This window comes from Quercus suber, unplaced genomic scaffold (assembly GCF_002906115.3).
Source record: "Quercus suber isolate HL8 unplaced genomic scaffold, Cork oak 2.0 scaffold_45, whole genome shotgun sequence".
Taxonomy (NCBI): domain Eukaryota; kingdom Viridiplantae; phylum Streptophyta; class Magnoliopsida; order Fagales; family Fagaceae; genus Quercus; species Quercus suber.
In genome coordinates, this window is record NW_027069510.1 from 120922 (window position 1) to 134142 (window position 13221).

At 34.8% G+C, this 13221-nt stretch overlaps 2 protein-coding genes across 2 annotated transcripts; one reads left to right on the forward strand and one right to left on the reverse strand.

Annotated features, from left to right (window-relative positions):
* Positions 1 to 3721: 3721 nt before the first annotated feature.
* Positions 3722 to 4877, reverse strand: LOC112021034 (small ribosomal subunit protein uS14z/uS14y/uS14x). The gene is made up of 3 exons (XM_024053604.2): positions 4707 to 4877; positions 4111 to 4210; positions 3722 to 4008 (listed from the first exon to the last, which is right to left on the reverse strand). The coding sequence occupies exons 1-3, from the start codon at positions 4766 to 4768 to the stop codon at positions 4000 to 4002; spliced, it is 171 nt and encodes a 56-aa protein (XP_023909372.1). The 5' UTR covers positions 4769 to 4877; the 3' UTR covers positions 3722 to 3999.
* A 4438-nt stretch (positions 4878 to 9315) lies between these two features.
* On the forward strand, positions 9316 to 12192 carry LOC112021011 (uncharacterized). Its single transcript, XM_024053589.2, has 4 exons — positions 9316 to 9447; positions 9529 to 9683; positions 11522 to 11647; positions 11766 to 12192. The coding sequence occupies exons 1-4, from the start codon at positions 9403 to 9405 to the stop codon at positions 11893 to 11895; spliced, it is 456 nt and encodes a 151-aa protein (XP_023909357.1). The 5' UTR covers positions 9316 to 9402; the 3' UTR covers positions 11896 to 12192.
* Positions 12193 to 13221: the final 1029 nt, after the last annotated feature.

Consider the following 13221-nt stretch of genomic DNA (forward strand, 5'->3'; position numbering starts at 1 on the left):
CTTCAACATCATATGGGCATTTAGATTTATGCTTTTTATATATACGATAATGGTCATTTAGTTTTATGAATATGCTTTGTTTATTAAGTTGTTCAATTTGTTGTATTGCTATATGATAATATATTATATCTTTCCACATCATCATTTTTTTTTTTTAATTTGAAATTAGGAGCTGAATAATTCATTAAAAAATAAGAAAATTTTCAGTATTATGGATAATGATGGGTTGATGGTGCTTAAAATAATAGTATGCAAATTTTTGTATATGTGTATGGTAAAATAGACTGTCTTTTGTACTTCTATTAATATTTAAGAATATGACAATATATCAAAATTGATAATTTTTTATTTATAAATTTATGAATTATGATATTTCTATCAATATTGCAATTCCCCCCCCCCCCTCTCCCAATACGAATTCCTGACTACGCCCCTGAAAAATACCAAAATTTAAACACTCATTTTTAGAAGGAATGATAGAGCCAAATTTTAAAAAAGTTTTCTATTGGAATATCTTTGGTCCAATTCTGAACCAATTTTTAAACCAAAAAATATTACCAAGCTGAAACAATTAAAATAGATTGTATGTTGGTGAATTTATGAATCAATTGAAATTACAACAAATTGAAAATTATCTCAAACACAATTGGACTAAAGCACGAAAATATTGACCTTTTTAAGGAGATGCAAGTCCATAATACTAGTGCAATAAACCTTCTTTTTGACTTGTTTCCTATTATATACAATAGACCAACAGTTCATTTGAGTGCAATGTGTTTGAGTGGATTGCTGTCTTTTGTGTTGGTTCATACCTCCTCTTCTTTAACTTGCCCCATGGGCGTGTTGGAGTGTTTCTCCTGCATTAGACACTTAAAGAGCTATAAATTAGCTACTCCCCCGAAATAATAATAAAGTCTCTAAATTAAAACACTTATAAATTAAGAAACTTTTTTTCTTATTAGTGTGAGATTTACGGTGTGTTTGGAAGTAGCTTTTAAGCTAATATTTTTTAAAAAAAATTTATTTATATCTTTTATGTACAGTTTTTTAAAACCTCACTTTTCAAAGTACAAATATACTTTAACATACTTATAAAAAATAAAATAAATAAATAAAAACTTGTCACTTAAGACTCCTTAACCACATGAAACTCCCATTTGTTCTCAATTAATTTGCCAACTTATTATTTAATTAACTTTGAATCACCCTCTTTGGTATTTTAGTTGCCCTCAAATTAGAGAGGATCTCAATTTGGCCAATAAAAATGTTGCTGACCTTGTGGACAGCTCATCCAACAAATGGAATCATGAGCTAGCGAGGAAGTTATATCATTACCCCCTTAGTGAAGCGATTTTGCAAATCCCTTTGGCCAAAACAGATGGAGGTCAGGATAGAATCATTTGGAAACACTCCAACTCTAGTGACTTTCAAGTTAAAAATGCTTATGACCTCTTGCATAAAGATAAGTTCAGAGTACAGACTCACCTAAGGAAACTTGGCCATTAGTTTGGGAATTAAAATTGCCTGTGAAAATCAATACTTTCATTTGGAAATTATTACATGACTGCCTGCTAAACTGAACCTCACAGAGGCATTCCTACGGACAAAAACTGTCCCATGTACAAGGAAGAGATCGAATCATCCTCACACCGATTCTTATAATGCCCCTTGGCCAGAGCTGTTTCGTTTGTTCCTCCTTAGCAACTAGAAATTCTGATATGGCCCAGATTTCTATAGAAAGCTTGCCAACAGATTGCATTTTGAGAAATAAAGATCTGCATCAAGATAATATGTTCTTCCTCCAAACGGTCTTCACAACTCTTTGGACAATTTGGTTGTAAAGGAATCAAGTTGTTCATGAAGGGAAAAGACCTGATCCTATGGAAATCGTTCTAACCACAAAATGTCTTAACAGAGAACTTCCCCACTCCAAAGAACTCCGGAATTCACCCAGCCAACCGAGCCTTAACAGAAGTAGGGACAAGAGAACCACCACCCAATTATAACAAGGAGTCTTTGGCATAATCATGGAAATCGAGTCTCAAATTGCCAGGCATATAGAAAAATATTGGCTGAATAGCAATAACTGTTGTCTAGTTATAACTTATAAGTTCCTAGACAACTAGGGTAAAATGACAAGTGAAAGAAACAAAGAACTTAATAAAAGGGAATGTAATTCAATCCCATTAGATTGTAAAGCATCAGTTACAAATTCCAAATGTCACAAGCTAATATAGGCATTCTTTACCCTTAGCTGCATCTTCAAACTCAAAATTTAAAAATTAAAGGGAAGGAGACAACCAGATATGAGAAATATATCAATGATCATATGTTTGATGTCGCAATAAAACCCTTTGCAATAAGCGGATGGAACCTCCAAGCTAAATGCTGAGAATGCATACTTAGACTAGAATTCACATTTAACCCAGATAAAAGTATGCAACTTGTACCTCTAGCGTCAAAGCCTTTCTATGCAAGTGCAACCAAAAGAAAAATCCCAAAAATGACAAACTTCAGTTATATAATTATACCATCCAAATACCACCACAATGCCAACTTTGCCTCCTGCATCTGCCCCTTCTACTTCTAGGGCAACCACTTCCCTCCCAACTACTCCATCTCAAATGACAACCTCACTGCCCAACTCTTCCCTCAGGTACACCACAGTTGAGTACATTCAAGATCAACAGCCACAGCTACAAGCCTCTCCGCATTTGTGGTTTGACACTTGCATCATCAAAGAGGAGATGGGGCACCTCAAGTTCACGCTTCACAGGCCTTGGATTGAAAATTAACTGGTTATTATGTTTGGCACCTTGGTGAATGCTTATTAAGGTTTTTGCTCAGATCCCCAAGACTTAGGGGTTCAAGGGATCTAAGGACTTATGACTTATCCAAGGACCAGATTCTTGGGCATATGAGCTTTCCTAACAAGAAGCCCAAGTCAACTACAAATGTCATTGCTGGTGCCAGGGATGGACTCCGATGAGAGCATTTCTCTCTTTCTATTGCCCAAGGCTGAGTGCGAGTTCAGAGCAAACTCATACCACAACTTTTCCTTCCTTTTATTGAAAGAAAAAGAGATCAGATTACATTTCTTTTTTGAATTTGACTTTTAAGTATGTATTGGAGGAGTTGCCAAAAGATCAATGTCCAGTGCCTACATATCAGAGGGCTACAGGGTGCACCAGCATGGGTTTGAGTAATGCCACAAGTTACTTATGAGCGGGTTCCTGGTTCTCGGGGTAGAATTATGGCCTCTAATGGTAACAGAAGGTACAGTTAATTTTAAATTTTGGATTAAGTAAAAGAATGGGATCAATAATGATTCCCATCATTCTTGATGAGAATTGAGGGGATTTTCATGAGACATCGATCCATGACCATATAGGGCAGTGCCAGAAATAAATCATCCTAGTCATTGTGCTGCAACACAAAGGCATTACGGAGGAATTGGAAGAGATCATAGGTAATATCCAAACAGAGAACAGATTATCATGATCACTCTCTATAGAATGTTGGTCATGACAATTGTTTGCAAACCACACAGGATATTACAAATGAAATTAATTGCACCATGCCAACCAATGCAAAAAACACAGCCATAATCATCAAACCATTGGCATCAAAGAGCAATAGCAGCTAGTCTCGAAGATTTCAGTTTCACTCAACCAACTGGAATCTCAATAAGTAATATTCCTATATTTGATGCCCATAACAGTAAACCAGAAGAATCCAGTGCACTCAATTATCCATGATACCATAGTAAATACATCATAATAGTAAGTAATAAAAAGTAAAGGCCGCAAACAAGATAAATGAATCTCTGCAAATGAGTAATGCAAAAATATCCATTATCCAACAATCACCACATGTTCAACATTAGATAAAGCAAAACATAAATTCTCAAAAGTTGCTTCAAACTTTGAAAGAACTAATCTGATCGGATCTTGCTTGGGCCAAAACCTCTATTCTTGCGCCATAGCCAATTACAACGATTTAACGGTACTGCAAAATAAAATATTTCAAAACATAAGAACATGCTAAAAACAACTAGAATCATATCTAGTACAAATCGCCATTGGTACAGAGAAAATCGAAAAACATTACCTTAATGAAGCCAATTTCCTTGGCGTTGCTGCGGAAGCACTGTCTGCAGCACATGAGACCATACTTCCTGATCAACCCATGGGGGTTTCCACACACACGGCTGCCCAACAAAAATAAAAAAACAACACAAAATCAATACAACAACAAAAATTGATGTGTGAAAATGTAGTCTAATCTGAAATATTTTTAAAATCATTACAACTCAAAAACCCCAAGTAATTAAATCTTCAAAGAGGAAACCGTATTGCCAAAAAAGAAAAAAAAAAGGGTCACCCCCATATGTTTCTCACTAATCACCATGACCATAAATAACACACTTTTCTTGGTAGCAAAACCATTTTGTTTCAGACTAGTATGTTGCTTTAATATTCAAAGAGAAACACAGGTCATTTCTAAACAGAGTATTAGAAAAACAACAAGATTATCTAAAAGCAATTAACACCCATGATAGAGGAAATAAAACCCATACTACAAATAGGTCAAAGCAGTAATCTAGGAACAAAACAAAAAATCATAGATAATAACTAAGAAAAACATACATAGATAGACAATTAAAAAAACAAACCGAAGATAAATAGAATCAAAGGATTTGATACCAGGTACGGGAACCAGGGCCGTAGCTCTTTGGGTGAGAGTTCCACACGTTTGAGTGCCCCATGATTTGATTTTGGATCTTTGCTTTGTAAGAGCTGTGAAAGTCTGCGGAGCTGCGCGAGAGCAAAGAGCAAATCGAAAACCCTAGCAATAGAAGGAGACCAGTCAGGAAATGTTGGTATTTATATAGGAAAAGTCTCCAAAAACCCTAGCTTCTCTTATTGTGCGTGCGGTGCGTATTGCGCATCCCCTTTCCCTTGGGTTTAAGAAAAACGATTGGGTCAGGTTGTGAAGTTAAAATCTAAGCCCAGTAAATACTAGTCGGCCCACTTTTAGTTTGGTGGTAGCCCAAAGATTTAGTAGAAGAATTAGAAGAATTGAATTAGCGTTTGTAAGATAAAGGAAATATAGGGCCTGTTTGGCCTGTTTCATGACCCCCTTGTAGTTGACTCTAATCATCGCTACAGCAATATATATTATACTATTTAATAAAAATTAGACTTAAAAGTCGTAGTTGGGTTAAGTGACTTTATTATATTATAATTTTTAAAATTTTTTTTTGAATTTTAAAAATATATATATAATTTTTCTTCTCCTATAATTTCTAAATTGATAAAAATCTTAATTTGATTACAATTCAAATTCTTTATCTTATCCATGTAATTCTTATTTTTTTTCGTGTATTGTATTATTAAAAAAAAAAGCAACAATTTTCTTATTTTTTTAATTACTACACTACATGTAAAAAGAGAAATTATATATATAAAAAAAGTTATATATTACTAATAAAAGTCTAATCAATATTGCAGAATTTTTTTAAGATTTAAAATGATAAGACACGTAAAAAAATATTAGAAACATTGATAAAATAACTAATTTACTTAGATTAGGATCGTGTAACCATTAGTATTTTATTTAAAATTATAGATACTCCTATAATTTTTAAGCTGATAAAAATCCTAATTTGATTACAAAATCCAAATTCTTTATATTATCCATGTAATCCTTATTTTTTACATTTAGTGTATTATAAAAAGAAAAATTTTATATAAAAAAGGTTTTATATTACTAATAAAAGTCTAATCAATATTGCATAATTTTTTTTATATATTTAAAATGATAAGACACACACATATATGTGTATATATATATATATATATATATAACCTTAGAAACATGGATAAGATAACTAATTTACTTAGATTAGGATCATATAACCATTATTATTTTATTAAAATTTCTCCACATCGTGTGTCAGATAACCACATCTCCTCAAACCGAAACACTTTCTTCTTGGGTGGAGCTTCCAAACCCGTAAGATTGATAAGGAGTGGAATATGATCTGATGACATACATCTAAGATGGGACACCCTTGAGCCCAAGAATCTTATGAGGAACTCACTATTCTCCAACCCTTTATCCAACCATTCCCAAACTGAATGACCATTGGTAAAATGTTTGCTCCAAGTGAATTTTGATCCCTTAAACCCCAAATCAATGAAACCACATTTATCAATTACATCTCGGAATTGTTGCAATTGGTTGTGACTTCTCATTGCTCCCCCCAATTTTTCATCTTGTCTACTGATTTCATTGAAATCTCCTACATAATGCCATGGAATACTTGGTCTGTTATTCAACCCCCTCAATATATTCCAAGCCTCCATTCTCCGATGAGTTTCAGGCTCTCCATAGAATCCAGTAAACCTCCATTCTGTCTCTTTATTTTTATCTAGGGTTATATCAATAAAATACCTTTGTGAATCCTCAACAGTTACATGAACATCATTTTTCCAGAATAGCACCAATCCTCCACCTCTCCTCCCACTACAAACCTCCCACTTGTGATCAAAGTTTATACTGTGAAGTACTCGTTCTAACCTAGCTTCGTCTATTTGTACACACAATTTTCGTAAAAGATAAATCACACGATCACGAAATAGTGTAACAAATAATCAACTTGTATTTGATTTGTATATACGTGAGTACAATCCTCTGTATGAATCTTTACAATGAAAGAGTACAATAAATTCCTCTGATTCAATCTCTAAGAAATGTTACGATTCGAAGGGGCTATGAAGCTTGATCTTGAATCATGCTTTGATGTCTCCAAGTTGAATGAATAATTGAATGTGCTTGATTTGATGCAAGGGCTGTTGACTTGATCTCAAACTAGATTCAAGGAGAATCCCCACTTTGATTTGAAGAAGTAGGAATAAGCCTTGATGAACAATGGAATTCTTGTGAACTTTAGAGATGACTCTCTATTTTGGCAGAGTGTCAGTAGTGTTTTTCTCTCTAAGTACTCTCCCCTTTTTCTCATATGAGAAGCCCCTATTTATAGGCAACTCAATCGTATTTAATTTGGAATTTTCTCTCAGCATTTATTGAGAGCTAATTATGGATTTAATTTAGTCTCCCGTTTGATAAGAATTTTCCATATAGGTCTTTTCTTCTGGCATTGCCATATGACTTTCTTATTTGATGTTGCCACATGGCTTAATTTCATTTGCTGATCGTCCACCTCATCAATTGGAGATTAATTTGATCACAAATATTTTATCATGAACAATCGGACGGCTGTGAATACTTCATAAAATTTTAATGTCTACACCCATGTTTTGGCTAAAAACACGACAGAAGAATCTTCCAGCTCCTCTGTACGTAGGTTCCCAAGCCCATGATAATTCCATACTAAAAGATTCATGGCTCCTGGCGGAGCTGTTCAACAGCCTTCACCATTTGAGAAGAAAATTCAGCATCATCCTTCAAAACCTGTTTTTTGTTGCAAGGTAATTCAAAATGATCATCAACTGTAGAGAATTTTTGTTTACACAGACCAATGGGATCTGCTTGAGCAACTTGCTGCATAGACTTGCCTCTGTCTAGCCTTGTCCACGTGCCATATTTTTTTTTTTTTTGTTGCCCTAGTAAACTCATGGCCCTCACGTGACAGGGGATTAAGGATGAACATGTGAGCATTAGGGTTAGCACGAGCCACCTCCAAAAATTCATTGTTGTTGGAGCATTTACTAATAATATTAATTGGAGTAATTCCAATTGGGTCTGTTGGATTTGTCTGACAGCTAGCACCAATCTTTTCGTGTTGATTGCTCCGTAAATTCTCTGCATTAAATTGGTCCGGATTATGTGGAGGGGTATTAGGGTCTTGGATTTTATTTCGGAGTAATCATTTCCTGAGTAAATAGGTGCATTAAAAGTGTCGGTTTTCTCCCTTGAATGAGCCTTGAATGTGCTGTCGATGTGTCCAGATTTTGCTCCACTGTGACCTCCTCCATGGCTCGTGATCCTTCACCAGCTACACCGTCAACTTCAAGTCTGGTTTCAGTGACATGAGGCTTTATAATTGAATGTTTCTGACTATAAAAACATGGAACAGCTACCACATTTCGCTTTGACGGAAAGAATGGTGGTGCACGAAGTGAAAGCCCAAACAGCTTTTGTGATTTTGCTAGACTTCCTTCACTATCTAGCCAAATCTCACAATCACGGTCCGAATGATCCATTTTGCTGCACTAATAGCAAATATTGGGTAAACGTTCGTATTTGAAAGTGACCTAAGATTTTTTTTCTTTTCTCCACGGACACTACTTGGCCACATCAAAGGGATAAAGATACATCCATCTCTACACGAATCCTTATAAAGTTTTCCCCCTTCGTTTTAGCTAGATCGGTAGAGGGTACAATTTTTCCAACAACTTCACAAATTTTCTTAGTCACCTTAACATTCATATATTTGTAGGGGAGTCCATGAACTTGCACCCAGAAGCGAGTCTTCTCAAATTTCAATTCTTCCATTGCCATACTCTTGTCATATTTCTGCATAATCACCAAGTGCTTATCAAAACACCATGGCTTAGCGTTAAGGACCTTCTCTACTTCATAATCGTTTTAAAAAATGAACAGAATCACATGACCACCTAGGTTTTTAATCTTAAATCCACTTCTTGAGCGCCACAATGGGGCAAACGTTTTTGCAATGGCCTCAATATTAAGTGCCCGTTTCATAAGGAATTTTGTTGCTATGATGTGTTCTTTGGAATTGAATTCGTCTTCCAAATAGCAACCTGGTTCCTCTCTCTCTGAAAGCGATAATTTTGTCGAGCTTTGTGATAGTTCTTCCATGTCAAATATTTCTCCAGGCAATTAAAGGGGGAAAAAAAAAACAATGTGTTTCCCAATTCCCTTGAAGAAAACCCAACTAGTCAACTAACTAACACTGTTAGATCGTGGCGAACAAAACAACCTTCATAGAAGGTATGGCTATCCTACTGTCTAAGAGAAGTATGAAGGACTTTCTTAGCTACAGAAAAACGTTTGGGCCTATGTATCTAATCATTGCATATAGATGTGACTTATTTTTTTAATCGAAGTAGGTTATAAAACTTAGGTCCGGTTAATGTGTGCCCTTAAACTTTCTATTTTTAAAAATATTTTCTCGAAAATTGAAAATATTATTATTACTTTTTCAATTTTTGAAAATTTTTAGGGTACACATTAGTAAAATCCATAAAACTTTAGCTAAGGTAGATGAAGGGGGTGGGTAAGTTGTAATTTTCCATATTCTTTAACTCACAAAAGCCCAATGAGCGAAGTGTCGTCGTTTTACCTGACGGTACAGCTTCCACGCGATTACTGAATTTAACACTAGGTTTCTCTCTCTCTCTCTCTCTCTGAATGGCGAATCAAGAAACTGGTTCGTCTTCTTCCTCTGCTCCACAGGTAATCAAACCATCAATTCTTCTTCTTCTTATATTTTTTGTATTAGATTGTAATATGGGTTTCTGAATAATCTTGAGTCAGGGCCACCAAGTTCAACTTCAGCAAGAAGAGGAAGAGTTGCTATCAATATACGGAGCGGAATCGGGTTGGGTTGAAGCTCGAACGAGCTGTGACCATCTGGCCTCTCTGTCGGCCGACCTCGCTCACATTCCCACACCCGATACTCCTTGCTACAGGTTTACTTCTTTTTCTCACACCCCAACTCTACTCTACTTTTACCATTTCTATTTTTTTACAAAACATTTATTTTTATTTTAAAAAAAAAAAATTTATAATCTTACCCATTTTGTTTTAGAATTGTTATGATCAACTACTTCCATCAATTTTAACAATTGAAATCATTCACCAAAATTACTCGCATGAAAATAATTGGACCCACACGGGTTATGATTAGGTGATTAGTTGATTATATCATTATAGTCTATAGATTAAGGATGGCAATGCTTGACACAAACTGCGTAAACCATATGCTTTTTTGCTGGTTAGTGTTTACTGTTTAGTGTAAATGGGTCGTGACATGATTAATAAATGGCTCAATTTTGTGCTGACTTGCTTGACCTGCAATCAACATGAAGAGACCGCGTTCATTATTCATGCTTTGATGCGAACCAATTTAACCCGTATCATTAAGTTTCATTTTCCAAAATAAATTTGGATTTGAAGTATAGGTGAATAGTTAAACAAATTTTTAATGGTTATGTTTATACTCTTTTTTTATCCCTTTTTTTATGGACAATGTTGAAAGTCTTTAACTGGCCCTTCTACCAAAAAGCAAAGGGGAAAAAAATTCATTTAATTTTATTTTTCTTAAAAATTGTGTATTTTAAATTTGGATGAAAGTTCGTTGGGTTGAACTTAGAACTTTTAGATTATATGCTATTGGTATTTTAACTGATGTTATTATGGAAAAGAATTTGTTTTTCTATTTAATTAAAATTATTGTAATTTATGTGCATATAAATAAATAAAGGTCAATCGTGTCAATTTTTGAGTCATATATTCATATATATATGGGTTGAAATGAGTTAGGTCTATGCCAATAGACTCAATACAACACAACCTGTTAATTAAATGAGCTAAATATGTCGTCTTTGTCAACACAATACTACATGTTTATTAAGTGTTACGTGAATCATGTGTTTTCTACCTACTTACCAAACAGGCAATGTTAATGTTCTAGGGTTTTGACATTACTAAATAGATCATGTTCATGTTGACTTGTGTAGTCAAAGTATTCAATTAGAAGAACACAAATTGTAACCCCATTGTAGAGTGATGTGGGTGAGTGAGTCTGTAGGTTCAAGTATTTTATCAGAACAATTGCATATCATGTTATCTTGTGGTGTTATTTGTAATATAGAAACCTATATAGTGTCAATAGTATTGTATTAAACTGCATGAGAGCATGGTTATATATTTTACCTTTGGCTTTCCAAAAAATAAAAAACATTGTTAAGAAGTGAAGCTGTCTAGTTCTATTCTCATTTACCTATAAATCTTAGAATATTTTACAATTTACACACATTTTTGAGATGAAAGGAAGAACATGTAACCATTTGGGACTGAAAGTAAGAATTAAGGCCCCTTATTTTCTGTGAAAGCTAGGTTTGATTTGAACTATACAGTTGAATCTAAGTAAGGTTCGTATAATGTTAACAATTTATTGCATACTTGCTCTAGTAAATGTGTGACCTTGACATAATGAAACTAAAACCGGATAGAAGCTGAAACTAGAATATTCACTGCTGTCTTTCTAAATATTGTTTGATCTTTCGAGTAATTTATGGGTAATGAGTCTAATGACTACCTATAAAAAATTTATGGGTAATGACTCATGTCTCACCTCTGTAGTCTACCTTAGTCCTTTAAAAGCCCTCAATTGTAGAAACATTTATATTTTATAAATTTATATTTTGCTATGTATGTCAATGATAATTTAATTACCTTAAGCGAAGCTTGGCCGTTGAACTGTATATCGCATTATCTAATCTGTGGAAGCATTGACATATGAAAGGTGCCAACACCCCAATGAGAATTGGTTATGTTTATGCTGTAAGGACGTGCTCTGTAGCCGTTTTGTGAACAAGCATATGCTGCAGCATTTTCAACAGTCAAATCATTGCCTGGCACTCAGCTACAGGTATACATATTACAATTAGCATTATTTTATTCAAATTGTCTTCTTTAATTTTATTTAATTTTCTCCGCAATGTTTTACAAAGCTGTCTTGGTCATGTTCTGTTCACTTTTGGAAACAGTGATCTGTCAGTTTGGTGTTTCTCCTGCGATGCCTATTTGGATGCTCAAGTGATTATGCAACTGCGGCCTGTTTATGAGACAGCCTACATTCTGAAATTTGGTGAGGCTCCACCATTTCGCACAGTCTAATAATTAAGCTTGCAAGATTGTCAAGCTAGGGGTTGAGGGTTCATCATCAGGCAGTGGAAGTTTCACATTGTAGATTTTGAGGTTTACGTTTTGTTGCATAGGAGGGTTGGAGTTTGAACTAACTGGAGATTCATTGTACTACTCACTTAAATCCAACACTAAATAGGAAACTGTAAAAGATTATTGATATATGATTGTCACATGACCAGTGCATGAGTTGGACTTTCTGATATGCAAGCCATCTTTGTACCCGACCAAAGGTAAAAACATCCATGAAAGGACTTTTTTTTAATCTCATATGGATCCATCGAATGATTATAGTGGGCACATTGCAAGTCACTTCAAAATGAGAATTTAGGTTTGCACAAATATGTGGCTTCTTTTTAAGTAAGAGAAAAACTGGGCCTGGTTGGTCAGGTGAATAAATAAGAATTATTAGGTTGTCTGGTGTTACTATCCATTCATCTATGTTATAAGAGAGCCAGGTGGTTATGCTTTGGACTATTTAGTGTTTTCATTTAATGTTCAACTTCTTAGGACCACCATGGTGTTGTTTTGACTTAAAAACTGGGCCTGTTTTCATAGTGTTTTCATTTAATGTTCAAAGTGGGAATGGCATTGCCAAGTGTGAAGCAAGTGTATCTTGCTAGGGGTTGGCTGCACGGCCTTTTCTATATGGATGGCACATACATCAGATTGTTCATATTGGACTATTCTTGGGGCCAATAAACTTCCGTGTCCTGCTGTGCAACAAAAAATGGCATTCCATGTAAGTGAGAAGACCAAGGCAGCGCAAATACATGCTCTAAATACTGCTGCATGTCCTTGTACTGGAGACATGTTCTTCGAGTATACCAGTAGGGACAAGACAACCACCACCCAATTATAACAAGGAGTCTTTGGCATAATCATGGAAATCGAGTCTCAAATTGCCAGGCATATAGAAAAATATTGGCTGAATAGCAACAACTGTTGTCTAGTTATAACTTACAAGTTACAATACAACTAGGGTAAAATGACAAGAAGTGAAAGAAACAAAGAACTTAATTAAAGGGAATGTAATTCAGTCTCATTAGATTGTAAAGCATCAGTTACAAATTCCAAATGTCACGAGCTAATCTAGGCATTCTTTTTCCTGCTGCATCTGCAAGCTCAAAGTTTAAAAATTAAAGGGAAGGAGACAACCCGATATGAGAAATTTATCCATGATCAAATGTTTGATGTTGCAACAAACGGACGGAACCTCCAAGCTAAATGCTGAGAATGCATACTTTGACAAGAATTCACATTTAAACAAGATAAAGTATGCAACTTGTACCTCTAGCA

Excerpts from the sequence above, each read along its gene's own strand:
- LOC112021034 (XM_024053604.2), bottom strand. The coding sequence starts at position 4,768 with ATGGGGCACTCAAACGTGTGGAACTCTCACCCAAAGAGCTACGGCCCT. Across the intron at positions 4,211-4,706 it reads GGCCCTGGTTCCCGTACCTG|CCGTGTGTGTGGAAACCCCC; the intron begins GTATCAAATCCT and ends TTTGTTGGGCAG.
- LOC112021011 (XM_024053589.2), top strand. The coding sequence starts at position 9,403 with ATGGCGAATCAAGAAACTGGTTCGTCTTCTTCCTCTGCTCCACAG. Across the intron at positions 9,684-11,521 it reads CCCGATACTCCTTGCTACAG|GTGCCAACACCCCAATGAGA; the intron begins GTTTACTTCTTT and ends GACATATGAAAG. Across the intron at positions 11,648-11,765 it reads TGCCTGGCACTCAGCTACAG|TGATCTGTCAGTTTGGTGTT; the intron begins GTATACATATTA and ends TTTTGGAAACAG.